The following is a 26780-nucleotide window of genomic DNA, read 5'->3' as shown; positions in this document are numbered from 1 at the left end:
AAAAGATGGAGGCCAAGAAAAGGTTTAAATATGGACAAGAACCAGAGGGAGAGAGAAAAGAGATATGGACTCTCCCTGCAAATGCAGCAACAACAGAGGCAATCGGTGGTCTGGAGGGGAGCTTTAAAGCAATTTTAGCAAAGGAGAAACTCTAGGGTTTTAGAACTTCTTTCTGTATTTACAATCTGTCATAGATTCAGGGGATTTAAAAGAACGACATCACACAGCTCAGGGTGAAAGTTCCAAAAACACACGTTTAATGACTCCAGATGCTGAATACAAGGTTTCATAGATCTTCAAATGCACGCAGAGGTTTGCAGAATCATCTGATATCAGGGGAAAGGAGCAACAAAGAGACGGGGAACCTCATGAAACCCTGATGTAAATAGAGGGTGGCAGAGCACCCGAGAGAGGAGTTAGGTCCTGATCATACAGACAGAACAGCACAGAAGACCAGCGGGCCAAACAAGCTCTGAAAAAAGAAAAGAAGGTAGGTAGGTAGGTGGGTGGGTGGGTTGGTAGGTAGGTGGGTAGGTGGGTGGGTGGGTGGGTGGGTAGGTAGGTAGGTGGGTGGGTAGGTAGGTAGGTAGGTAGTAGGTAGGTAGGTAGGTAGGTAGGTAGGTAGGTAGGTAGGTAGGTAGGTAGGTCCGTCTTTGACTGGGAGGCACCATTGAAATGAAGCTGTGTGATTTAGTGGCTGAGCAATTATCACTATAGAGCTGAAGACTCCCCATGGAGCATTTCTGCACATGCAGTATCCTCTTTCTCTCCCTTTCTTTATTCATTCATAGGTCACACACACACACACACACACACACACACACACCACACACACACACACACACACACACACACACACACACACACACACACTCTCTCTCTCTCTCTCTCTCTCTCTCTCTCTCTTTTCCCCAGGGAAACTCATCAGACGAGCTGTTTTAGCTGCTCCTCTGGTTATTTCCATATCCCTGATGAGATTACTGTAGTAATCGGAGAGGTGATAAAACCATTACCCACAAGCCACCACTCCCCTCGGTTGTCCGTTTGTCTGATTCTTATCTGTCTGTGTGGTCAGTCGGGACTGGAAAAAAGGAAGCGAAGTAGAGGAAAGACAGAGAAAACAGAGAAAAAGAGAAATGAATTGAGAGAAAGTGAATTAATAATTAGACCAAATTAAGGGGGAAAACGCTTAATCTGATGTGTCCTAGCCGTAGTTCTGGAAAATTCATTTATCGTCTTCTATGGGTTGTCTCATGTTTAATCTCATCCAAATCAGCCATAAAGTGTGTGTGTATACGTGACATCTACACACAGACACTCGAAGATAAACCCAAGGTTAACATGCAAACTAGGTACGAAGACAAAACATCACTATTACAAACGTTGTGCCTGAGAGAAGCGTAAGAGTAAACTAACCCTCCTGAGTCTGTGCATGTGATCACGGGTTCCAGTCTAATCCTGAAATACTGCAAATAAAGAAACTTTTTCAGTTTTCCTTTATTGGATTCATTTTGAAAGCACAGAAATAGATGAACAACCTGGTCACAGAGGATGGATAACCACTCAGAGCGGCTTAAAGGTCGTGTGTATCAGACACAAACACACGCACACACACACACATGCGCGCACACACACACACACACACGCGTTTTGGCTCAGGTCCTTCTCTTTTCTGTCCTTTATTGTCCAGCGCTCTTCATTCCATTTCCACAATCATGTTCTCTTTCTGCTTACAGGTTTTTCCTCTTCCCGCCTCTTTCATCACTGCCTCCTCTGCTGTTCTGTCTCGCTTCCTCTCCTCCTCCTCCCTCCATATCCCCCCTCTCTCTTTTCTCTTCCACCAGCTTCAAAGGATGCCATCTCAGTGGCAGAGCTGGAGGGCACCTGCCTCGTGAGGTGGAATAACATCACCCATCCCCGACCGCTCATGTCTGCGCGTGTGTTCTTGGACCAAAATATGCATTCTACTAGCAAAGTGAGGACATTTTCGGGAAATCAGGATGTTTTCGCTGTTCCTTACAAATGTGAAGGACTGTTTGTGTGTTAGGAGATGGTTTTAGGTTTAGGTTAGAATTGGGTTTAGGATAGTTTAGGGGTTATTTGTGATGATTATGGTTAGAGCTGAGTAATGCAACGTCATCAAAGATAGAAGTACAAGAATGTGTGTGCGTGTGTGTGTGCGTGTGTGTGTGTTTGTGTGTTGGGGGAGTTATTAAATCAGCTGATTCTTTCATTTGTCCTAGAAACCTCTCCTGAATTCAAATGATTAGATGATACATTAATTTTCAATGGGCAGTTATATCAGGTCGACAGAGGTTCCCACAGCTTTAATTACTCTGATTTTAAGGGTCTAAAGGTACTTGTATAACAACTATGGCAGCATTTTCAATTAGGAATTTTAATCTTCAATAATGTCCTACCTTGTTGTCTCTAAGTAGCATAAATCACAGCCAAAAGCCCTAATTGAATATCACTAACGTGCTGCTGCTAAAGTGCCCAACGGTCCTCGGCCTCAGAGGAGACCGACTCTCTGATGCATCCACCTGACACACGGAACAACAATAAACCAACCAGCTATAACCAGTCAGCTGCAAACAGGACGTGTTTGGGCGTCAGAGGTGAGAGCCATCATCATCAAGTCAGGAGCAGCAACCACACACACACACACACACACACACACACCCCACACACACACACACACATACTTGTAATTGTATGGATTACTGCACACAAACACTATTTTTACATGAGTTTACTGAATCCCCCCACTTCCATCCCATTATATCAAGTTTGAGCGTAATTACTGAGTGTTTTAGTATCACTAAAAGAACAAATATGAAATACGCTCAAAATATCAGAATCCATTTTACTTTATACAGCACTGTATTTTATCATTGAGCATTATAAAGGATTAATACTTGTTAGAGATTGTGCTCTTTAAGTAGTTTTAGTGTAAATGTTTAGAACTGTCTTGAACATTCAACCTCAATAAACCAAAACTCCTTTGGAGAGTAAAACATGTTGATCACATCAGGATAAAAGGTGCCAGTCGGGACTATATTACCCAACTTCACTAAAACATAAATGATATTCAAGGACTTGTATTTGGACATAAATTGAATTTTATTCAAAGACAAATGATATTACTGAAAATTAAATAATGCAGATTTTTTTTAAAAAGAGATTTTTTTGTGCTCCCCAACGTCAGTTCAACCGTCTGTTCGCCTCTTGGAGCCAGGTGAAGAAGTTGTGCAGGGACACTACAGAAACTGCGGAGGACTTCCACTTAAAGAAGATCTCGTCCTCGATGACTTCTTCATCCCACAGCACATCAAAAAACATGCGCAGCAGACCTACACGGACACACACCAGCAGAAATCACAGGAATAAGTCAATAGAAACACACCACTGGCTTCTGAATTTGTAGTTCAAAGTTAAAATGAACAAAGCCGTGAGCGTCGAGGTGGATGGATGGACACTCACCATCAGGTTGGTCTATGTGGACCACCAGCTGCTGCACAGTGTTCAGGGCCACCAGCTGCTTGTGGTCATCAGTGATGAACCTCTTGAGGAGGCTCGCTCTGTCCAGCAGCTCATAGGTGTTGAGAGTATAAACCCCACCTGACAACACAAACACTCTCTTCACACCACTGTAAAGAACCTGAACACATCTAATCATGGACCATAAAGTGTCCCAGACTGGTTTTGTGCTCACGTCATGTGAAACAGACATTTATGTGGAGTAAAACTAATGAATCATGTTTCTGGACAGAAACAGGCTGAGTTTTCTGCCTCTATATGATATTATAGAACACTTACAGTCAACAATGACCGACTGGCAGACCGCTCTCATCAAGGCCCTCACAAACCCGTCTGATGACCTCTGCCTGGTGTTGAGGGTGTTCTGGGAGGGGGAGAGGAACCTTTGTTAGTTTCATGCCTACAGTCACAATCTCTATAGACAAATCCAGTTTAAAGGTCACTCTCATGGGGAGTTACCTGGATCCACGCCTCTATTTGATCATTTCCAGAGTTCTCCTGCAGGAGTCTTTTCAGTGCTGTGTACACGTCCTCTTCATCCCAGTCCTGCGCTCGTGCCTCCTCCTGGGTCTTGTCTTCAACTGCAAAGAGCAGCAAGTAGTGAAAAACCCCCATCCAGGTGTCTGCTTTAGAAATGCACCCAATCTTTTGGGTTTTTCAGTTATTTACCTGGAATTTTGCTGACAGATTGAATCTGTGCTCCTCTGTTTTGCTCTTTCAGGAACACGACAGGTTCTCTCTGCTTTGGTTGCCAGGTGTTTCTCTTCTCAGAAGTTGAGCTGCTGCCCAAATGGCACCGCTGCTTCCTGTCTCCATAGTCACGGCTGGAGTCCTGGTTGAACTTCCCAGGAATCTCTTTCACGTTAAACGATTGGCGGCGATCTGCCGGCCTGCCACCACCTCTCCGGTGCATGGTGGTCATCCCTTTCTCCAACTGGAGCATCTCCCTCTCCTCAGCCTGCTTCGCCTCTTGGTGAAGCTGCTGGATGGTTTTGGGCCCTTCATCTCTCCTTCGGGGCACCCAATCGTTCTGAAGGCCACACATGAGATGTGAGGAGAATTCAACTTGCAGACTGTATTCATGATTTAACCATCAAAGAGTCTCACCTCTCTCAGGGCCACAACATCCTGCAACATGAACTTGATTCTTGACGACATCTTCTTCGTCATTAGGTTGCAGATGAGGCCACAGTAGCTGTTGATTTTTGGCTACTAAAAGGAAGAAAAGAGTATCACTCATTCAGTTGTGCGTAGAGTGAGTGTGTGTGTGTGTGTGTGTGTGTGTGTGTGTGTCCTTACGATCTCGGTCTCGGTGTCCAAGTCTTTCCCCACTGTGGTCAGGAGCTTGCACATACACTCCAGAGACTCCTCGGACTCGTCCTGGAGCAGTTTACCTATACAGGTGTGTATGTTGCCCTTCGAGATCATCTTCAGCTTGAAAAGCTCTCCAACGAATCTCACAGTCCCCAGCAAACGCACGCAGGCCTTGTGCCTGGTCTGCTCCAGGTCCTTTGGGGGCACATTTGCAGTATTTAATTTAATTTAGGTGAAACACTGTAAAGGTTACATTTAAGTTTGAGTTCAAAATCTAACTATTCTACCGTTTGTGCCAGTGGAGCAAGCATTTATAAAGCGGAGCTTGATCCAATTGCACTGGCATATTTGGTTCTGCTGTAGGCGTGCCCGTACTCACCTCTTGAGCAACAGACACACCATTTTCCTTTTCTGGAAGGAGTCCTCTGTTCTGGAACTCCAGCCGGCATCTTGTGAGCAGAAGTTTGTGAAAGGAGATGAAGTCACTGCTGCTCTTGGACGAGACCCTCAGCTGATGTGGGAAAGGTTTGGCACATCAGTAACAATAATCTGGTCCACATCCAACCAATCGTACAGGCAAAGAATGCAGAGTTTACCCTCTTCAGGTGGCGACACATCTTAGCGTAGGTTGAGCTGTAGCTCTGCTCAGACAAAGCCTTGTTCACGATGAGCTCAACGACCGCGTTCAGCGTCTCCTCATCGTTGATGTCGAGCTCATCCACCTGCTTCATGAGGCTCTCAAACATCTCAGGGGTGAGCTTGTTCAGGATGCCCCGAAAAGTTCTGATCATTCTCAGTCATCCCTTCTCTCCGTCCATCTCCCTCGCCACCACGCTGGGGGCTTCCGATGAGGGAACCACGTTGGTGTTCATAGTTGGAGTCTGAAACCACAAGAAAAAAACCAACATTTGCTATAATTTAGAATGACAAGTAATTTATACTGTCACATACGAATACGCCATTTTCTTTGAAGTGTAAATGGTTTCGACTGAGGGAAAATTTCCTTAAAGTTTCCTGTTTTTTTATTGGGGTTGTTTAATGGTGGGTGGACTGAGGGAAGGAGTCAAGAGGTTTTCAATTCGTGATAATTAGAAGAATTAGAGGGGGTGAAGGGAAGAGAAGCGACAGTGAGTTGATGAGTCAGGCACCAAATGGATACAGGCAAGATGAATAATTAAGGTATAGTTATATGTGGTGTGAAGCACAATGAAATGGAGTTCATGTTGCAAGGGGATAATGAATAAGTGGAAGAAACAAGTTCATGAGAAAACAAACAGGAGAGTTATAAGCAGTAAGATATTCAAGTTCAGCCCAGTGCGATAAAGCAAGGAAGCTATTAGGGGAAGTGTCAGAAGCACCGCCTAGTCAGAGCATGCCGAGGTACCCTTGAGCAAGGTACCAAACCCACAATAGCTCACATAGGCCCTGTGAGAACTAAAACGGGGTATATCCTATATGTGTGCCCTAGACCCCATAAAAGGATAAAGCAGTCATGAAGAAATGTGAATATGAATACATTTGGTAAAAATGCTAAAGAAAAGAAAAAAATTCATAGTTTCAAGATGACCAAAAGCACAGTAGCAGTTATCTTAAAACTATCAGAAAGGGAGAGTTCACTCACTTGTAGTTGAAGGTCAATATTCAGACTGGAATTCTGCTGGTTGTTCCTTTTTAAAGTTAGGATTACTTTAACTGTTATTATATTAGCAGGTTACGATTAGCATTAACTGTTATTATATTAGCAGGTTACGATTAACATTAACTGTTATTATATTAGCAGGTTACGATTAGCATTAACTGTTAATATTTTAGCAGGCGCTTGTTATATGAGTAAGCTTGACAAACCTTCAGCGGGATTTAACAATGTAGACTTTAGGTCTTTTATGTGAGGTCTTTTGCCTTTAATTCAATTAAAAAAACCCTGTCTTTCATGTTGAGACCTTGATCCTTTGACCTTTGATGTGCTCTGTGACTCCGCCTCTCCAAGCAGACCCCCCTCTGGCTTTGTGCTCACGTTTTGGTTCTAACAGTCAATCCTCCATCTGCTTTGTTCTTTAGAAGTGATCTAGCTCTCATCAGTTTTATTCCATTAATGAAACCAAATTCATTTCTACTGTGACCATAAAGAATTCCACTGTTGGGGTCCAGGGTTGTGCCTGGTCTTCCCTCCAGGGGGCGTGGAGGAGCTCAATTGGCTGCAGGCAGGCGCACCTGTGGGCAATTAACATCTGGCCACCTACTCAAGGAGGGAGCGCCTGCCCATCAGGGCCAGAGGGTTGTGGTGGTGTGTTGAGCTTGTTCAAGGTGCCCCGAAAAGTTCTGCTGAGCTCCTCAGCCCTTCTGTCCTCGCCACCACGCTGGGGGCTTCTGATGGAGGGAACCTGTCCTGCCCAGAAAACGTTGGTGTTCATAGTTGCAGTCTGAAACCACAAGAAAAAACAAACATAGAGTGTTCATTATACTATGCTGTACTAAATTAGAAGACAATAAAGTGTCGGCAACTCGACCTTGTAGTGAACGATCCTTCTGACGTTACGTTCCTGGTCCGTGCCCTGCGCTGCGGTAGCATTAGGGCCAGTACTAGAGCTGGGACCACGGCCATCAGCGACCTCAGTGCCCCAGGTATCTTCGTTCCCCGACATTTTGAAGACCAGGAAAAAAAAAAAATCTGACAAAATCGAGCAAACTCACAGTCCAACGCTAGCAAGCTAGCTCGACCAAATCCGCGCCACACAGCAGCAGCTGCTCGTTGCCTTTTACCTGGTTGCAGAAGTTGCCAAAGACTCAACGCGATGAGGAACGAAACACCGCTGCCACCAGTCTGTAACCTGAACTTATGTCCGTTCTTCTCCGTCGGGCTCGTGGGTACAAAGAAAGACAGGTTACAATGGCGAATGACTTCTTTTATTTCTTATCCAGCGAGGCAACTTACAAGGCGACTACACGAGTTTTCTCTTAATCATTTCCCCCGTGTTCCCTCCCCAAAATCACGTCCGGAGGGAACACTCCCCCAGGAACAAAAATCATTCATAACAGAAGTCATACATTTCTAACAAAAGCATATTAAATAAACTCAACAATAGCTGGCCATAGTTCCCAGCATACAAATAATAGTTTACAGTAACTATGTACATACACAAACAAATTACTATTGGTGATCATGTTTGTTATTTTAATTGCATTTTCCTTCTTTACATTTCTCAAAAATGTAGATATTATGATATATCCTAATCATGATAGTTAGTTGACTTTTAATTGGTTATAGACCAGACAAATTCATCTCTACCTTCCACCTCATCCACAGTCTCTTCCAGAGCTCTCTGGAGCACTTTGATTGCCTTTTGCCTCAGACAACGCAGCTGTTAGAAAAGAAAGTACAATTGCTACTGTTGTGGTATTATTATTACTATCCACTCCTAGCCACTCCTATCAAGTAGACCACTGCTTTCACAAAGAAAACTGGGGTCCTAAAGTTCAGAGAGTTCAGGGATTCAGTCATTTCCCTTGTAAGGAGAACAGGGACATTTCGTCCTCTTTTCCCTCTTATGACAAGCCGAGTAAATGCTTGACTCAAATCCTGTTCGAATTGGAGAGACACAGCATCACGTCTTTTATTCAGTTCCTGCATTGATCTGTTCCTGTATGTCACCACTAGCATCTTTGCTACCTCACCCTGCCCCCTTCCGTTAAAACGAATAATCTCTGAGAGAAGACATTCACTGAGGGTTCTGTATGCATTCGGGTTAGGCCCATTCAAAAGTTGATCTTTTGCCTCTTCATCAGTTGACTTCAGCACTTTGTGAAGTTTCATCACATCTTCCGTCAAGGGGATCATTTCTTTTTTGTCCCATCTTCTTTTGGGTCCTTTTTGCAGCTTCTTCGTTGCTTTAGTTTTAGTTTCTACAGGCTGTAGATTGTGAGCTACTTCCTGTTTAACAGACTACACATCAGAATCACATGACATGATCGTGTGATTCCAATGACCAATAAAAAAAAATCCTGTCTCAGCCAATCACAAAATTGGACCTTCTGCCAAAAATGATTCCGATTGCAGTACTGGAATGAGTTCAATTGGGAGCACTCAAGAAGATTCATGAGAAAGCACATTTCAGGTTTTAATATTGCAATGAGGGCATTTCGTAAACGTATACAGATCAGTTATTAGGGGCACTGGATGCTATTTACAGGGTTTTCTTTGTGAGGACCATGGAAAATGTCCTCACACATCAATTCGTTTGTCAATATATTGTCCTCAAACATCTAGCAATACAAGAACACACACAAACCAGTGTTGGGACAGGTTGGCACATCTCTGCATCTGTTCAAGTTCATTTAACTAAAGTCATTAAAATAAAAGGACAGTCAGTCCAATAAAGGAAAGAGGATTTTAAGGGTCTAAAAGTACTTGTATAACAACTATGGCAGCATTTTCAATTAGGAATTTTAATCTTCAATAATGTCCTACCTTGTTGTCTCTAAGTAGCATAAATCACAGCCAAAAGCCCTAATTGAATATCACTAACGTGCTGCTGCTAAAGTGCCCAACGGTCCTCGGCCTCAGAGGAGACCGACTCTCTGATGCATCCACCTGACACACGGAACAACAATAAACCAACCAGCTATAACCAGTCAGCTGCAAACAGGACGTGTTTGGGCGTCAGAGGTGAGAGCCATCATCATCAAGTCAGGAGCAGCAACCACACACACACACACACAACACACACATACTTGTGACTGTATGGATTACTGTACACAAACACTATTTTTACATGAGTTTACTGAATCCCCCCACTTCCATCCCATTATATCAAGTTTGAGCGTAATTACTGAGTGTTTTAGTATCACTAAAAGAACAAATATAAGAAATACGCTCAAAATATCAGAATCCATTTTACTTTATACGACACTGTATTTTATCATTGAGCATTATAAAGGATTAATACTTGTTAGAGATTCTGCTCTTTAAGTAGTTTTAGTGTAAATGTTTAGAACTGTCTTGAACATTCAACCTCAATAAACCAAAACTCCTTTGGAGAGTAAAACATGTTGATCACATCAGGATAAATGGTGCCAGTCGGGACTATATTACCCAACTTCACTAAAACATAAATGATATTCAAGGACTTGTATTTGGACATAAATTGAATTTTATTCAAAGACAGATGATATTACTGAAAATTAAATAATGCAGTTTTTTTTAAAAAAGCGATTTTTTTGTGCTCCCCAACGTCAGTTCAACCGTCTGTTCGCCTCTTGGAGCCAGGTGAAGAAGTTGTGCAGGGACACTACAGAAACTGCGGAGGACTTCCACTTAAAGAAGGTCTCGTCCTCGATGACTTCTTCATCCCACAGCACATCAAAAAACATGCGCAGCAGACCTACACGGACACACACCAGCAGAAATCACAGGAATAAGTCAATAGAAACACACCACTGGCTTCTGAATTTGTAGTTCAAAGTTAAAATGAACAAAGCCGTGAGCGTCGAGGTGGATGGATGGGACACTCACCATCAGGTTGGTCTATGTGGACCACCAGCTGCTGCACAGCGTTCAGGGCCACCAGCTGCTTGTGGTCATCCTTGATGAACCTCTTGAGGAGGCTCGCTCTGTCGAGCAGCTCATAGGTGTTGAGAGTATAAACCCCACCTGACAACACAAACACTCTCTTCACACCACTGTAAAGAACCTGAACACATCTAATCATGGACCATAAAGTGTCCCAGACTGGTTTTGTGCTCACGTCATGTGAAACAGACATTTATGTGGAGTAAAACTAATGAATCATGTTTTTGGACAGAAACAGGCTGAGTTTTCTGCCTCTATATGATATTATAGAACACTTACAGTCAACAATGACCGACTGGCAGACCGCTCTCATCAAGGCCCTCACAAACCCGTCTGATGACCTCTGCCTGGTGCTGAGGGTGTTCTGGGAGGGGGGAGAGGAACCTTTGTTAGTTTCATGCCTACAGTCACAATCTCTATAGACAAATCCAGTTTAAAGGTCACTCTCATGGGGAGTTACCTGGATCCACGCCTCTATTTGATCATTTCCAGAGTTCTCCTGCAGGAGTCTTTTCAGTGCTGTGTACACGTCCTCTTCATCCCAGTCCTGCGCTCGTGCCTCCTCCTGGGTCTTGTCTTCAACTGCAAAGAGCAGCAAGTAGTGAAAAACCCCATCCAGGTGTCTGCTTTAGAAATGCACCCAATCTTTTGGGTTTTCAGTTATTTACCTGGAATTTTTTGCTGACAGATTGAATCTGTGCTCCTCTGTTTTGCTCTTTCAGGAACACGACAGGTTCTCTCTGCTTTGGTTGCCAGGTGTTTCTCTTCTCAGAAGTTGAGCTGCTGCCCAAATGGCACCGCTGCTTCCTGTCTCCACAGTCACGGCTGGAGTCCTGGTTGAACTTCCCAGGAATCTCTTTCACGTTAAACGATTGGCGGCGATCTGCCGGCCTGCCACCACCTCTCCGGTGCATGGTGGTCATCCCTTTCTCCAACTGGAGCATCTCCCTCTCCTCAGCCTGCTTCGCCTCTTGGTGAAGCTGCTGGATGGTTTTGGGCCCTTCATCTCTCCTTCGGGGCACCCAATCGTTCTGAAGGCCACACATGAGATGTGAGGAGAATTCAACTTGCAGACTGTATTCATGATTTAACCATCAAAGAGTCTCACCTCTCTCAGGGCCACAACATCCTGCAACATGAACTTGATTCGTGACGACATCTTCTTCTGCATTAGGTTGCAGATGAGGCCACAGTAGCTGTTGATTTTTGGCTAAAAGGAAGAAAAGAGTCTCACTCATTCAGTTTGTGCGTAGAGTGTGTGTGTGTGTTGTGTGTGGTGGTTGTGTGTGGTGTCCTTACGATCTCGGTCTCGGTGTCCAAGTCTTTCCCCACTGTGGTCAGGAGCTTGCACATACACTCCAGAGACTCCTCGGACTCGTCCTGGAGCAGTTTACCTATACAGGTGTGTATGTTGCCCTTCGAGATCATCTTCAGCTTGAAAAGCTCTCCAACGAATCTCACGGTCCCCAGCAAACGCACGCAGGCCTTGTGCCTGGTCTGCTCCAGGTCCTTTGGGGGCACATTTGCATGTATTTAATTTAGGTGAAACACTGTAAAGGTTACATTTAAGTTTGAGTTCAAAATCTAACTATTCTGCCGTTCGTGCCAGTGGAGCAAGCATTTATAAATAATGAGTCCAATAATTGCACTGGCATATTTGGTTCTGCTGTAGGCGTGCCCGTACTCACCTCTTGAGCAACAGACACACCATTTTCCTTTTCTGGCAGGAGTCCTCTGTTCTGGAACTCCATCCGGCATCTTGTGAGCAGAAGTTTGTGAAAGGAGATGAAGTCACTGCTGCTCTTGGACGAGACCCTCAGCTGATGTGGGAAAGGTTTGGCACATCAGTAACAATAATCTGGTCCAAATCCAACCAATCGTACAGGCAAAGAATGCAGAGTTTACCCCCTTCAGGTGGCGACACATCTTAGCGTAGGTTGAGCTGTAGCTCTGCTCAGACAAAGCCTTGTTCACGATGAGCTCAACGACCGCGTTCAGCGTCTCCTCATCGTTGATGTCGAGCTCATCCACCTGCTTCATTAGGCTCTCAAACATCTCAGGGGTGAGCTTGTTCAGGATGCCCCGAAAAGTTCTGATCATCTTCTCAGTCATCCCTTCTCTCCGTCCATCTCCCTCGCCACCACGCTGGGGGCTTCCGATGGAGGGAACCACGTTGGTGTTCATAGTTGGAGTCTGAAACCACAAGAAAAACCCCAACATTTGCTATAATTTAGAATGACAAGTAAATTTATACTGTCACATACGAATACGCCATTTTCTTTGAAGTGTTAAATGGTTTCGAATGAGGGAAAATTTCACCTTAAAGTTTCCATAAAGTTTCCTGTTTTTTTATTTGGGGCTTTGAATTAATTGAAGAACATGGGGGTGACGGTAGCTGTTGGGGACTGGGCTGAGGAGCAGAGGGTTCTTAGTTCAGGCCCCAGTGCCGATAAAGCAAGGAAGCTATTAGGGGAAGGTGTCAGAAGCACCGCCTAGTCAGAGCACTGCCGAGGTACCCTTGAGCAAGGTACCAAACCCACAATAGCTCACATAGGGCCCTGTGATGAACTAAAACAGGGGTATACCCTATATGTGTGCCCTCCCCATGACCCCAAAAAAGATAAAGCAGTCATGAAGAAATGTGAATATGAATACATTTGGTAAAAATGCTAAAGAAAAGAAAAAAATTCATAGTTTCAAGATGACCCAAAGCACAGTAGCAGTTATCTTAAAACTATCAGAAAGGGAGAGTTCACTCACTTGTAGTTGAAGGTCAATATTCAGACTGGAATTCTGCTGGTTGTTCCTTTTTAAATGTTAGGATTTACTTTAACTGTTATTATATTAGCAGGTTACGATTAGCATTAACTGTTATTATATTAGCAGGTTACGATTAGCATTAACTGTTAATATTTTAGCAGGCGCTTGTTATATGAGTAAGCTTGACAAACCTTCAGCGGGATTTAACAATGTAGACTTTAGGTCTTTTATGTGAGGTCTTTTGCCTTTAATTCAATTAAAAAAACCCTGTCTTTCATGTTGAGACCTTGATCCTTTGACCTTTGATGTGCTCTGTGACTCCGCCTCTCCAAGCAGACCCCCCTCTGGCTTTGTGCTCACGTTTTGGTTCTAACAGTCAATCCTCCATCTGCTTTGTTCTTTAGAAGTGATCTAGCTCTCATCAGTTTTATTCCATTAATGAAACCAAATTCATTTCTACTGTGACCATAAAGAATTCCACTGTTGGGGTCCAGGGTTGTGCCTGGTCTTCCCTCCAGGGGGCGTGGAGGAGCTCAATTGGCTGCAGGCAGGCGCACCTGTGGGCAATTAACATCTGGTCGCCTACTCAAGGAGGGAGCGCCTGCCCATCAGGGCCAGAGGGTTGTGGTGGTGTGTTGAGCTTGTTCAAGATGCCCCGAAAAGTTCTGCTGAGCTCCTCAGCCCTTCTGTCCTCGCCACCACGCTGGGGGCTTCTGATGGAGGGAACCTGTCCTGCCCAGAAAACGTTGGTGTTCATAGTTGCAGTCTGAAACCACAAGAAAAAACAAACATAGAGTGTTCATTATACTATGCTGTACTAAATTAGAAGACAATAAAGTGTCGGCAACTCGACCTTGTAGTGAACGATCCTTCTGACGTTACGTTCCTGGTCCGTGCCCTGCGCTGCGGTAGCATTAGGGCCAGTACTAGAGCTGGGACCACGGCCATCAGCGACCTCAGTGCCCCAGGTATCTTCGTCCTCCGACATTTTGAAGACCAGGAAAAAAAAAAAAATCTGACAAAATCGAGCAAACTCACAGTCCAACGCTAGCAAGCTAGCTCGACCAAATCCGCGCCACACAGCAGCAGCTGCTCGTTGCCTTTTACCTGGTTGCAGAAGTTGCCAAAGACTCAACGCGATGAGGAACGAAACACCGCTGCCACCAGTCTGTAACCTGAACTTATGTCCGTTCTTCTCCGTCGGGCTCGTGGGTACAAAGAAAGACAGGTTACAATGGCGAATGACTTCTTTTATTTCTTATCCAGCGAGGCAACTTACAAGGCGACTACACGAGTTTTCTCTTAATCATTTCCCCCGTGTTCCCTCCCCAAAATCACGTCCGGAGGGAACACTCCCCCAGGAACCAAAAATCATTCATAACAGAAGTCATACATGTCATTACCTATTTCTAACAAAAGCATATTAAATAAACTCAACAATAGCTGGCCATAGTTCCCAGCATACAAATAATAGTTTACAGTAACTATGTACATACACAAACAAATTACTATTGGTGATCATGTTTGTTATTTTAATTGCATTTTCCTTCTTTACATTTCTCAAAAATGTAGATATTATGATATATCCTAATCATGATAGTTAGTTGACTTTTAATTGGTTATAGACCAGACAAATTCATCTCTACCTTCCACCTCATCCACAGTCTCTTCCAGAGCTCTCTGGAGCACTTTGATTGCCTTTTGCCTCAGACAACGCAGCTGTTAGAAAAGAAAGTACGATTGCTACTGTTGTGGTATTATTATTACTATCCACTCCTAGCCACTCCTATCAAGTAGACCACTGCTTTCACAAAGAAAACTGGGGTCCTAAAGTTCAGAAAGTTCAGGGATTCAGTCATTTCCCTTGTAAGGAGAACAGGGACATTTCGTCCTCTTTTCCCTCTTATGACAAGCCGAGTAAATGCTTGACTCAAATCCTGTTCGAATTGGAGAGACACAGCATCACATCTTTTATTCAGTTCCTGCATTGATCTGTTCCTGTATGTCACCACTAGCATCTTTGCTACCTCACCCTGCCCCCTTCCGTTAAAACGAATAATCTCTGAGAGAAGACATTCACTGAGGGTTCTGTATGCATTCGGGTTAGGCCCATTCAAAAGTTGATCTTTTGCCTCTTCATCAGTTGACTTCAGCACTTTGTGAAGTTTCATCACATCTTCGTCGTCAAGGGGATCATTTCTTTTTTGTCCCATCTTCTTTTGGGTCCTTTTTGCAGCTTCTTCGTTGCTTTAGTTTTAGTTTCTACAGGCTGTAGATTGTGAGCTACTTCCTGTTTAACAGACTACATCAGAATCACATGACATGATCGTGTGATTCCAATGACCAATAAAAAAAAATCCTGTCTCAGCCAATCACAAAATTGGACCTTCTGCCAAAAATGATTCCGATTGCAGTACTGGAATGAGTTCAATTGGGAGCACTCAAGAAGATTCATGAGAAAGCACATTTCAGGTTTTAATATTGCAATGAGGGCAATTTCGTAAACGTATACAGATCAGTTATTAGGGGCACTGGATGCTATTTACAGGGTTTTCTTTGTGAGGACCATGGAAAATGTCCTCACACATCAATTCGTTTGTCAATATATTGTCCTCAAACATCTAGCAATACAAGAACACACACAAACCAGTGTTGGGACAGGTTGGCACATCTCTGCATCTGTTCAAGTTCATTTAACTAAAGTCATTAAAATAAAAGGACAGTCAGTCCAATAAAGGAAAGAGGATTTTAAGGGTCTAAAAGTACTTGTATAACAACTATGGCAGCATTTTCAATTAGGAATTTTAATCTTCAATAATGTCCTACCTTGTTGTCTCTAAGTAGCATAAATCACAGCCAAAAGCCCTAATTGAATATCACTAACGTGCTGCTGCTAAAGTGCCCAACGGTCCTCGGCCTCAGAGGAGACCGACTCTCTGATGCATCCACCTGACACACGGAACAACAATAAACCAACCAGCTATAACCAGTCAGCTGCAAACAGGACGTGTTTGGGCGTCAGAGGTGAGAGCCATCATCATCAAGTCAGGAGCAGCAACCACACACAACACACACACACACACATACTTATAATTGTATGGATTACTGTACACAAACACTATTTTTACATGAGTTTACTGAATCCCCCCACTTCCATCCCATTATATCAAGTTTGAGCGTAATTACTGAGTGTTTTAGTATCACTAAAAGAACAAATATAAGAAATACGCTCAAAATATCAGAATCCATTTTACTTTATACAGCACTGTATTTTATCATTGAGCATTATAAAGGATTAATACTTGTTAGAGATTCTGCTCTTTAAGTAGTTTTAGTGTAAATGTTTAGAACTGTCTTGAACATTCAACCTCAGTAAACCAAAACTCCTTTGGAGAGTAAAAACAGTTGATCACATCAGGATAAATGGTGCCAGTCGGGACTATATTACCCAACTTCACTAAAACATAAATGATATTCAAGGACTTGTATTTGGACATAAATTGAATTTTATTCAAAGACAGATGATATTACTGAAAATTAAATAATGCAGATTTTTTTTAAAAAAGCGATTTTTTTGTGCTCCCCAACATCAGTTCAACCGTCTGTTCGCCTCTTGGAGCCAGGTGAAGAAGTTGTGCAGGGACACTACAGAAACTGCGGAGGACTTCCACTTAAAGAAGATCTCGTCCTCGATGACTTCTTCATCCCACAGCACATCAAAAAACATGCGCAGCAGACCTACACGGACACACACCAGCAAGAATCACAGGAATAAGTCAATAGAAACACACCACTGGCTTCTGAATTTGTAGTTCAAAGTTAAAATGAACAAAGCCGTGACCGTCGAGGTGGATGGATGGGACACTCACCATCAGGTTGGTCTATGTGGACCACCAGCTGCTGCACAGCGTTCAGGGCCACCAGCTGCTTGTGGTCATCAGTGATGAACCTCTTGAGGAGGCTCGCTCTGTCGAGCAGCTCATAAGTGTTGAGCGTATAAACCCCACCTGACAACACAAACACTCTCTTCACACCACTGTAAAGAACCTGAACACATCTAATCATGGACCATAAAGTGTCCCAGACTGGTTTTGTGATTGTGCTAACGTCATGTAAAACAGACATTTATGTATGTGGAGTAAAACTAATGAATCATGTTTTTGGACAGAAACAGGCTGAGTTTTCTGCCTCTATATGATATTATAGAACACTTACAGTCAACAATGACCGACTGGCAGACCGCTCTCATCAAGGCCCTCACAAACCCGTCTGATGACCTCTGCCTGGTGCTGAGGGTGTTCTGGGAGGGGGGAGAGGAACCTTTGTTAGTTTCATGCCTACAGTCACAATCTCTATAGACAAATCCAGTTTAAAGGTCACTCTCATGGGGAGTTACCTGGATCCACGCCTCTATTTGATCATTTCCAGAGTTCTCCTGCAGGAGTCTTTTCAGTGCTGTGTACACGTCCTCTTCATCCCAGTCCTGCGCTCGTGCCTCCTCCTGGGTCTTGTCTTCAACTGCAAAGAGCAGCAAGTAGTGAAAAACCCCATCCAGGTGTCTGCTTTAGAAATGCACCCAATCTTTTGGGTTTTCAGTTATTTACCTGGAATTTTGCTGACAGATTGGATCTGTGCTCCTCTGTTTTGCTCTTTCAGGAACACGACAGGTTCTCTCTGCTTTGGTTGCCAGGTGTTTCTCTTCTCAGAAGTTGAGCTGCTGCCCAAATGGCACCGCTGCTTCCTGTCTCCACAGTCACGGCTGGAGTCCTGGTTGAACTTCCCAGGAATCTCTTTCACGTTAAACGATTGGCGGCGATCTGCCGGCCTGCCACCACCTCTCCGGTGCATGGTGGTCATCCCTTTCTCCAACTGGAGCATCTCCCTCTCCTCAGCCTGCTTCGCCTCTTGGTGAAGCTGCTGGATGGTTTTGGGCCCTTCATCTCTCCTTCGGGGCACCCAATCGTTCTGAAGGCCACACATGAGATGTGAGGAGAATTCAACTTGCAGACTGTATTCATGATTTAACCATCAAAGAGTCTCACCTCTCTCAGGGCCACAACATCCTGCAACATGAACTTGATTCTTGACGACATCTTCTTCTTCATTAGGTTGCAGATGAGGCCACAGTAGCTGTTGATTTTTGGCTAAAAGGAAGAAGAGAGTATCACTCATTCAGTTTGTGCGTAGAGTGTGTGTGTGTGTGTGTGTGTGTGTGTGTGTCCTTACGATCTCGGTCTCGGTGTCCAAGTCTTTCCCCACTGTGGTCAGGAGCTTGCACATACACTCCAGAGACTCCTCGGACTCGTCCTGGAGCAGTTTACCTATACAGGTGTGTATGTTGCCCTTCGAGATCATCTTCAGCTTGAAAAGCTCTCCAACGAATCTCACGGTCCCCAGCAAACGCACGCAGGCCTTGTGCCTGGTCTGCTCCAGGTCCTTTGGGGGCACATTTGCATGTATTTAATTTAGGTGAAACACTGTAAAGGTTACATTTAAGTTTGAGTTCAAAATCTAACTATTCTGCCGTTCGTGCCAGTGGAGCAAACATTTATAAAGCGGAGCTTGAGTCCAATAATTGCACTGGCATATTTGGTTCTGCTGTAGGCGTGTCCGTACTCACCTCTTGAGCAACAGACACACCATTTTCCTTTTCTGGAAGGAGTCCTCTGTTCTGGAACTCCAGCCGGCATCTTGTGAGCAGAAGTTTGTGAAAGGAGATGAAGTCACTGCTGCTCTTGGACGAGACCTTCAGCTGATGTGGAAAGGTTTGGCACATCAGTAACAATAATCTGGTCCAAATCCAACCAATCGTACAGACAAAGAATGCAGAGTTTACCCTCTTCAGGTGGCGACACATCTTAGCGTAGGTTGAGCTGTAGCTCTGCTCAGACAAAGCCTTGTTCACGATGAGCTCAATGACCGCGTTCAGCGTCTCCTCATCGTTGATGTCGAGCTCATCCACCTGCTTCATTAGGCTCTCAAACATCTCAGGGGTGAGCTTGTTCAGGATGCCCCGAAAAGTTCTGATCATCTTCTCAGTCATCCCTTCTCTCCGTCCATCTCCCTCGCCACCACGCTGGGGGCTTCCGATGGAGGGAACCACGTTGGTGTTCATAGTTGGAGTCTGAAACCACAAGAAAAAAATCAACATTTGCTATAATTTAGAATGACAAGTAAATTTATACTGTCACATAAAAATACATGGTTTCGAATGAGGGAAAATTTCACCTTAAAGTTTCCTGTTTTTTTATTTGGGGCTTTGAATTAATTTAAGAACATGGGGGTGACGGTAGCTGTTGGGGACTGGGCTGAGGAGCAGAGGGTTCTTAGTTCAGGCCCCAGTGCCGATAAAGCAAGGAAGCTATTAGGGGAAGGTGTCAGAAGCACCGCCTAGTCAGAGCACTGCCGAGGTACCCTTGAGCAAGGTACCAAACCCACAATAGCTCACATAGGGCCCTGTGATGAACTCAAACAGGGGTATACCCTATATGTGTGCCCTCCCCATGACCCCAAAAAGGATAAAGCAGTCATGAAGAAATGTGAATATGAATACATTTGGTAAAAATGCTAAAGAAAAGAAAAAAATTCATAGTTTCAAGATGACCCAAAGCACAGTAGCAGTTATCTTAAAACTATCAGAAAGGGAGAGTTCACTCACTTGTAGTTGAAGGTCAATATTCAGACTGGAATTCTGCTGGTTGTTCCTTTTAAAATCTTAGGATTTACTTTAACTGTTATTATATTAGCAGGTTCCGATTAGCATTAACTGTTAATATTTTAGCAGGTTACGATTAGCATTAACTGTTAATATTTTAGCAGGCGCTTGTTATTTGAGTAAGCTTGACAAACCTTCAGCGGGATTTAACAATGTAGACTTTAGGTCTTTTATGTGAGGTCTTTTGCCTTTAATTCAATTAAAAAAACCCTGTCTTTCATGTTGAGACCTTGATCCTTTGACCTTTGATGTGCTCTGTGACTCCGCCTCTCCAAGCAGACCCCCCTCTGGCTTTGTGCTCACGTTTTGGTTCTAACAGTCAATCCTCCATCTACTTTGTTCTTTAGAAGTGATCTAGCTCTCATCGTTTTATTCCATTAATGAAACCAAATTCATTTCTACTGTGACCATAAAATAAGAAAATCATCCTGTTCGAATTGGAGAGACACAGCATCACATCTTTTATTCAGTTCCTGCATTGATCTGTTCCTGTATGTCACCACTAGCATCTTTGCTACCTCACCCTGCCCCCTTCCGTTAAAACGAATAATCTCTGAGAGAAGACATTCACTGAGGGTTCTGTATGCATTCGGGTTAGGCCCATTCAAAAGTTGATCTTTTGCCTCTTCATCAGTTGACTTCAGCACTTTGTGAAGTTTCATCACATCTTCCGTCAAGGGGATCATTTCTTTTTTGTCCCATCTTCTTTTGGGTCCTTTTTGCAGCTTCTTCGTTGCTTTAGTTTTAGTTTCTACAGGCTGTAGATTGTGAGCTACTTCCTGTTTAACAGACTACACATCAGAATCACATGACATGATCGTGTGATTCCAATGACCAATAAAAAAAAATCCTGTCTCAGCCAATCACAAAATTGGACCTTCTGCCAAAAATGATTCCGATTGCAGTACTGGAATGAGTTCAATTGGGAGCACTCAAGAAGATTCATGAGAAAGCACATTTCAGGTTTTAATATTGCAATGAGGGCAGTTTCGTAAACGTATACAGATCAGTTATTAGGGGCACTGGATGCTATTTACAGGGTTTTCTTTGTGAGGACCATGGAAAATGTCCTCACACATCAATTCGTTTGTCAATATATTGTCCTCAAACATCTAGCAATACAAGAACACACACAAACCAGTGTTGGGACAGGTTGGCACATCTCTGCGTCTGTTCAAGTTCATTTAACTAAAGTCATTAAAATAAAAGGACAGTCAGTCCAATAAAGGAAAGAGGATGATACACAGTCTTGGAAGAAGCACAAGATCATTAAAATCTGTGTGTGTGTGTGTGTGTGTGTGTGTGTGTTGTGTGTGTGTGTGTGTGTGTGTGTGTGTGTGTCTGTGTGTGTGTGTGTGTCTGTGTGTGTTGAATATAGATGAACATTTACCTTTGATGGTGATGATTCTGCATAGCTGGAAGGACAGAGGGGGATAGAGACAGGGTGGGGGTGTTATTGATCGGTGGTGCGTGTTGAGGGGGTCCCGAGCCAACACGCACCACCCAGCACTCACTTACGGCTGCCAGAATTAGCTCTGACATCTATCTTCAGGTATCTTGCGTGTACCGGGTTCTTCTGCCGTGACCCGCACATCGATCTGTGGCTTTGTGCTCAGATCCCTGAGATGAGCGTCAGGAGACTCCAGTAAAGCCTGTGGCTCCAGCCTTTGTGCTGCGTTTTTAAATGGCAACACTGGGCTCACACAAAAAGCACAGAAGAACCACAACCTAAACTGTTAAAATCCAAAGATTTTTTTTAATCTGATACAATGCAGAATTAGCAATTTTCAACAACTAATTTGTTGACGTATTTGATTTTTGAGCACAAAATTAAAAATAAGTCAGAGGTTTTGGTTTTTTAAATCCAGAGGAATCACACAGGGAAAATATTACTGAATCTGTATGATTGAGCTTTTTTCCCCTTGTTTTCTTTAGTTGTTTTTCTTGGATTGTTCTGGATTAATTGTGTTCTATTTGGGTCATCTCAATGAGGCCTGTTTTCCAACCTATCTGTGTGTGTATTGTTGGCTGAAAATTGTAACCACGTGTAGTGAAATAAGGAATAAAGAAACATAGAATAAGGACATAAGTAATGAATTAATACTGAAATATGTGGTTTAAATTCTTTATTAAAATCAGTATATGGCCATTTTCATTCCTCCATTTTTTCCGTTCCGTTTTTCTGTATAGTTTAACAACACAATTTCCTGCACCTGAATCAATTTCTTCTAGATTTAACTGTAACTGGGCATTCAATTGTTTATTATCAAAAGACTTTTCATCAGCCTTGGCATAAGAGGTCATTAAATATCTCATTATTTCCCTCTAAACGTTGTTTAATTTATTCTACATTTACAGTATAAATGACGCCAACACCAGTTTTATGCGCTCGTCTGCCCTCTACTGGAAAACTGATAAAACTACGCTCCCATAATGCATTTCGTCTCTTTAATTCCCATCATGCTTCGCTGTGAGCTTCTGCAGCAGTCAAGATGGCGGACAGACCAGGTAGAGTAGCGTGTCCTCTGCATACAAAAATGTTGTTTTAATTGTTGGTGAGTTCGTCAGTTGTCGTATATTGATATTTTCGCAGAGAGTTTGCGCTTTTCCATCAGACAGGCCGCTAATGTGACTCCCAAAAGCCTTTCTTCTGGTCAGAGGCCTCATTCTATCCGGCATTCGTGTCAAGGACTTTAAGTGTCATTGCCAATGTTACTGTTTAAAACCGCAGCTTGAGCTGTTTAAGAACAACATTTAATAACGTTTAATTGATCTTAAACGCATTCTGTAATTATTTTGGTCATGTATACTCACGCAACTGTTAAGTTAGCTCCACTACATCAACTAGTTAGCTCCTGAGTAGGCTACTTTGTAGATATTAATCACTATAAGGGTTTTTTCAACCATAGACCATTAATTTGTGTTTAATGGTTGCAATTTAAATTCCCCACTTTTATTTAAACTGTCGTAGACACATGAACGTAACTCTAGAGATGTGACTTGATAATAATATCAGCATCGTCCAACAGTTTCAGGATCTGCAAATAAATTTGTACATTTATGGTTTAGTTAAGAGTGAGACGGGTAATATTTACTAAATATGTCAAACCTTTCTAAGTTGACTCTTTTAATTTCAAAGGTTGATGTAGCTTGCTTTTATTTCCCGGATGACCTGTGGACATTAAAGTGCGAAGAATGCTTTGCCAGATGTATGGATTATTTTGTATCAATTTAAATTATTGTGTTTTTAACCAGTTGCCATAGCTGAAAAGCGGCTGATGGATGTGAAACTGGGTGAACTGGGAACCTGGATTGGAGGCCGGGACTTTACTCCTAATGGCCTCATTGCAGCCGTCCGCAGAGGTAAGGAACCACGACCTGACAACGCCAACAAAAGAAAGCATTTGGCCCGTGTTGTTTTTAAAATATTAACTATGTGGAGGAAACCCCCATCGTGCATCTTTAATAAAGCTTTTACACAGAAATGATGTCATTTATGTGGTTTATCCTGTTTATGTTCCAGGCCATGACAGATACTACAACAAGTACATCAACGTGAAGAAAGGTGGTATTGGGGGAGTAGCTATGCTGTTGGCTGGTTACGTAGTCCTCAGCTACGTGTGGGAATACGACCACATCAGTAAGAAATACCTGTATACTTGGTATTCATCCAATTCCTACTCTCTTCCAAGAGTGAAAATATTTAACGCCCCTCTAAATTTTGCTCCCTAGAACATGATCGCTGGAGGAAATACCACTGAGGCCCTTCAGCAGCTACCAGACCTTCAGGGGTCGAACCTGAATCGCTTTGGTTCCTCCTGTTCTTTCTTTCATCTGTGTTGTTGAATATGTGACCAATAAATAAGATCCATCATTGCCTTGGGTTTATTCCGTGTTGCCAGCTGTGAGGAGTAGCCTAAAATTGCACCGGTCACACCGACAAGAATCATGAATATAAACTTTTCCAGATTCACATGTGAGAATGTTTATTTGTACAAAATGTACAGGTGGAGAAACATGTCCACTGTAAAGGAATAAAAGCTGGGCTGATGCTGCTTTAGAGATGAGCTAACTGCAGTTACCAGACCGACCTGCACAAACGGCTGACAGGGACTCCACAATCAACATGGAAATGGACTGACTTTAAAAACATTATAGCAGAATTGTGTGGATTTGGACTCAGTCATTTGCTTTACTGTTATTTTATGCAAGACACTAGAAATGCTGGCTACTCTGGCCTGTCACTGATGCAGTCACATGACCAAATCAAACCGATATCCTGCAAGGAGAGGCAACAGAACACAGTACTCCATCTCATGGACCCCTGATGCTATTGCACTACAAATATTCAGTGTAGTACACAGTATAAATGTAGAAAATGTATTTACTAACTTTTCTTACATTGCTGGCAGAGTAGAAACAGCTTTGTCTTTTGAACTCCCTCTAAATACACCCAAAAGTCACTTGGACACACACAAGCACAACAGTTGTTTCAAGTCTTTAGGTTTAACTTCAGTGTGTGCAGCAAACAGGGCTCATGTCTTCCACTCAGGACTGAGATACGACTCTGGTGACCTCCAGACCCAAGGTTCACTGTCCGCTCAGGAAGGCAAGGTGGCCTTTAGTGCATTTGTTGGCATAGTGGCCCCGGTCTCCACACTGTGGACAGAAGACATTTAATTGCTGTTACAAATATGGTGGAGCGTGAGGAACCTTTTATCCAGTATAATGTTTTAATTATTATATCAAACCTCCCTGAAGTGAGGTCATTTAGAATAGTTTAGCAAACTTCTTCTCAGGGCAGCTAAATTAGCCTAAAATAACCACGAGAACTGGCAGGATACAACTGCCGATGATAGGAGGTGGATTTTAAATGACCACCAGGACACTAGTAATCATTCAAGATCTGTAAAGGTATATCTATGTTCTAGATGTTATTTTTAAGTGAGCACACCATATTTTTAACATCAAACCACTTTAAACAGATAAAGGGATGGTTTACCTTGAAGCAGGTGACCTGGTCCAAAGGTCGTGGCCCTCTGTTGGTGCTCATGTTATTTTGCTGAGTAGGCATCATCTGAGTGTTGTTCATGCCCGGACTGGAGTTGGTTAGCTGAATTAGAGACATCGATGAACGGCCCATGGCAGATGCAGACTACGGTTAGCCAAGAAAAATAAAATCTGATCATTGCTTCCTTCTGTTTGCAGTGTCATAACGAGGCTGTAATTTTGGACCCTGAATGCGTCTTCTTACCTTTGACTGGTTTTGGCTTTGCAGGGGCAGCGGAGGCTGTTCAGAAGCTCCCATAGGCAACTCAAAACGAGGACTGTAGAAGAAGAGCACAACGTTACAGATTTCCAGCTAACGTTGCAAGGCGACATAAATTATTAACGGCATCATTATAAAAGCATTTAAAATGAATACGTACTGCATAAATTTACAGGATCTCCCTTCTGGACAGAAGCCTACCAGATAGTTGACACAAATCACCCTTCTTGTATGTCTGTGTCTACAGTCAGGACCTGAAAAAGGGGGAATAAACAGTATATTTCACCTTGTATGCAATCATTGATAAAATCAGCCAGTGTCCTCACAGAAGAGTATTTACCATGTTTGCAGAAGCCTCGGTCATACCACGGACAATCTTTGATTTTGGACTCTGGATCGATGTGCAGGAATGGACATTCCTTGTTGCTGCACTCGCCTGCAGCACAGAAACTAAACATTAACAGGATCTTCTCTGGGCAAATAGAGTCAGATTTAAAAGGGATACGCCAAATCCACGAACCAAATTTGGAGTAGAAGTAGCATTCCGGCATCTTGGTCATGTCATATTCGTGGAGAAACTCGCACTGGTCTCCCTTTTTGCAGAGTCCTCGGAGCCAGTGCTTACACACCACCGTCTTCTCGCCACTAATGTGGCGAAAGGGACACATGGCACCTGTAAATGGAACAGAAAAAACAAGACAGATTTTTGCAGGTTTCCCAATTTACAGCGTTTTTCTGAATTAGTTTTGTCATTGGTGTTAGATCTGTACTCCAATGTAAACGTGGAGCTTATACCGGGACTTGGCTGCTGTAGATATTTGTAAAACAAAAAATATGGCTACCATCGTGTACCAAGTAAATAATTTGTCAGTCAGCCACAAATTGTATTCAGTCTTTGTGTTAATGTGCATTTTGTAGCGAATGAGGCTAAATAAAACCTGTTGTGTTGTTACCTTTCATACACGCTGCTCTCATGAAGAACTCGCACACAGCCGATCCAGATTCTGCAAAGAAACATTATCAACTCCTTAGTTTATCAATCGTAGGATCAGTAACCACCCAAAATGTCACTGCTATTCAATAAACAGTTTAAAATGCCCGTTAAATGTTAGAACAATTTAAGCGCAAAGTGCGGTACCACCGGTATGTGTCAGCTAGCGATTCAGACACTTACTGTCCATGCCGGGGAAAGGCAGAGGCTGTGCTCCAAGCTGTTGTTGCACAGCTATTTCCAAGTCAAACTTGATGTGATCCACGTTAGCTAGTATGTCCTGCATGTTGGCGGGAGTTCACCGTGTTCTCATACAAGAAAAAGCAGTCTAAATCTACTACTTTGACTTTCAGCTAGCAAGCTAGCATCTAAATCCTTTATCAGCCAGCGCAAGTGGCTAATATGGCTAGAGAAGCTATCCGATAAAGACTGAAAAATCAGTGAGCCTCCTAATGAGAAGCCACGATATGTTCCACTTAAGTAGGTTTGTGGTTAAATGTTAGAGAGAAGTCATATGCGCCGAGCAGCTGAACACTTTAGATTAACACGAAGGATTTCTTGTTCAGTTGTTCTGTGGAAGCGCGCAGAACCGACTTCCGGTGTGACGTAACTAGACACGACTAAA

The 26780-nt window shown here is 43.2% G+C and overlaps 6 protein-coding genes across 9 annotated transcripts; 1 reads left to right on the top strand and 5 right to left on the bottom strand.

The window, feature by feature from the left end:
• Positions 1 to 3099: 3099 nt before the first annotated feature.
• Positions 3100 to 5645, bottom strand: LOC130515273 (eukaryotic translation initiation factor 4 gamma 1-like). The gene is made up of 9 exons (XM_057015436.1): positions 5451 to 5645; positions 5234 to 5365; positions 4840 to 5049; positions 4648 to 4749; positions 4210 to 4570; positions 4000 to 4121; positions 3820 to 3904; positions 3484 to 3621; positions 3100 to 3353 (listed from the first exon to the last, which is right to left on the bottom strand). The coding sequence occupies exons 1-9, from the start codon at positions 5643 to 5645 to the stop codon at positions 3205 to 3207; spliced, it is 1494 nt and encodes a 497-aa protein (XP_056871416.1). The 3' UTR covers positions 3100 to 3204.
• A 3439-nt stretch (positions 5646 to 9084) lies between these two features.
• Positions 9085 to 11003, bottom strand: LOC130515048 (eukaryotic translation initiation factor 4 gamma 3-like). Its single transcript, XM_057015031.1, has 4 exons — positions 10881 to 11003; positions 10700 to 10784; positions 10364 to 10501; positions 9085 to 10232 (listed from the first exon to the last, which is right to left on the bottom strand). Exons 2-4 carry the CDS (start codon positions 10731 to 10733, stop codon positions 10084 to 10086), a joined length of 321 nt encoding a protein of 106 aa, XP_056871011.1. The 5' UTR covers positions 10734 to 10784; positions 10881 to 11003; the 3' UTR covers positions 9085 to 10083.
• Positions 11004 to 11076: 73 nt separating this feature from the next.
• Positions 11077 to 16512, bottom strand: LOC130515272 (eukaryotic translation initiation factor 4 gamma 1-like). The gene is made up of 7 exons (XM_057015435.1): positions 14034 to 16512; positions 13181 to 13946; positions 12326 to 12613; positions 12109 to 12240; positions 11720 to 11929; positions 11529 to 11630; positions 11077 to 11451 (listed from the first exon to the last, which is right to left on the bottom strand). Exons 3-7 carry the CDS (start codon positions 12602 to 12604, stop codon positions 11077 to 11079), a joined length of 1098 nt encoding a protein of 365 aa, XP_056871415.1. The 5' UTR covers positions 12605 to 12613; positions 13181 to 13946; positions 14034 to 16512.
• A 151-nt stretch (positions 16513 to 16663) lies between these two features.
• LOC130515047 (eukaryotic translation initiation factor 4 gamma 1-like) lies at positions 16664 to 21057 on the bottom strand. 3 transcript variants are annotated; one of them, XM_057015029.1, is made up of 10 exons: positions 19839 to 21057; positions 19017 to 19304; positions 18801 to 18932; positions 18407 to 18616; positions 18223 to 18324; positions 17785 to 18145; positions 17577 to 17698; positions 17396 to 17480; positions 17050 to 17187; positions 16664 to 16918 (listed from the first exon to the last, which is right to left on the bottom strand). In XM_057015029.1, the coding sequence occupies exons 2-10, from the start codon at positions 19293 to 19295 to the stop codon at positions 16770 to 16772; spliced, it is 1578 nt and encodes a 525-aa protein (XP_056871009.1). In that variant the 5' UTR covers positions 19296 to 19304; positions 19839 to 21057; the 3' UTR covers positions 16664 to 16769. The 3 variants fall into 3 exon arrangements, with proteins under 3 accessions (XP_056871009.1, XP_056871010.1, XP_056871008.1); XM_057015030.1 differs by having other exon boundaries at positions 20030 to 21057; XM_057015028.1 differs by having other exon boundaries at positions 19017 to 21057.
• A 1201-nt stretch (positions 21058 to 22258) lies between these two features.
• On the top strand, positions 22259 to 23772 carry atp5mf (ATP synthase membrane subunit f). Its single transcript, XM_057014663.1, has 4 exons — positions 22259 to 22403; positions 23151 to 23258; positions 23419 to 23535; positions 23628 to 23772. The coding sequence occupies exons 1-4, from the start codon at positions 22388 to 22390 to the stop codon at positions 23654 to 23656; spliced, it is 270 nt and encodes an 89-aa protein (XP_056870643.1). The 5' UTR covers positions 22259 to 22387; the 3' UTR covers positions 23657 to 23772.
• Positions 23773 to 23855: 83 nt separating this feature from the next.
• On the bottom strand, positions 23856 to 26769 carry cpsf4 (cleavage and polyadenylation specific factor 4). 2 transcript variants are annotated; one of them, XM_057014662.1, is made up of 8 exons: positions 26339 to 26769; positions 26118 to 26168; positions 25685 to 25837; positions 25505 to 25600; positions 25325 to 25418; positions 25150 to 25222; positions 24898 to 25008; positions 23856 to 24554 (listed from the first exon to the last, which is right to left on the bottom strand). In XM_057014662.1, the coding sequence occupies exons 1-8, from the start codon at positions 26439 to 26441 to the stop codon at positions 24486 to 24488; spliced, it is 750 nt and encodes a 249-aa protein (XP_056870642.1). In that variant the 5' UTR covers positions 26442 to 26769; the 3' UTR covers positions 23856 to 24485. The 2 variants fall into 2 exon arrangements, with proteins under 2 accessions (XP_056870642.1, XP_056870641.1); XM_057014661.1 differs by having other exon boundaries at positions 24898 to 25050; positions 26339 to 26766.
• Positions 26770 to 26780: the final 11 nt, after the last annotated feature.

This window comes from Takifugu flavidus, chromosome 18 (genome assembly GCF_003711565.1).
Source record: "Takifugu flavidus isolate HTHZ2018 chromosome 18, ASM371156v2, whole genome shotgun sequence".
In the NCBI taxonomy this organism is placed as follows: Eukaryota; Metazoa; Chordata; class Actinopteri; order Tetraodontiformes; family Tetraodontidae; genus Takifugu; species Takifugu flavidus.
Note: the sequence above shows the minus strand (reverse complement) of the source record. Positions and strands in the feature narration are given on the sequence as shown.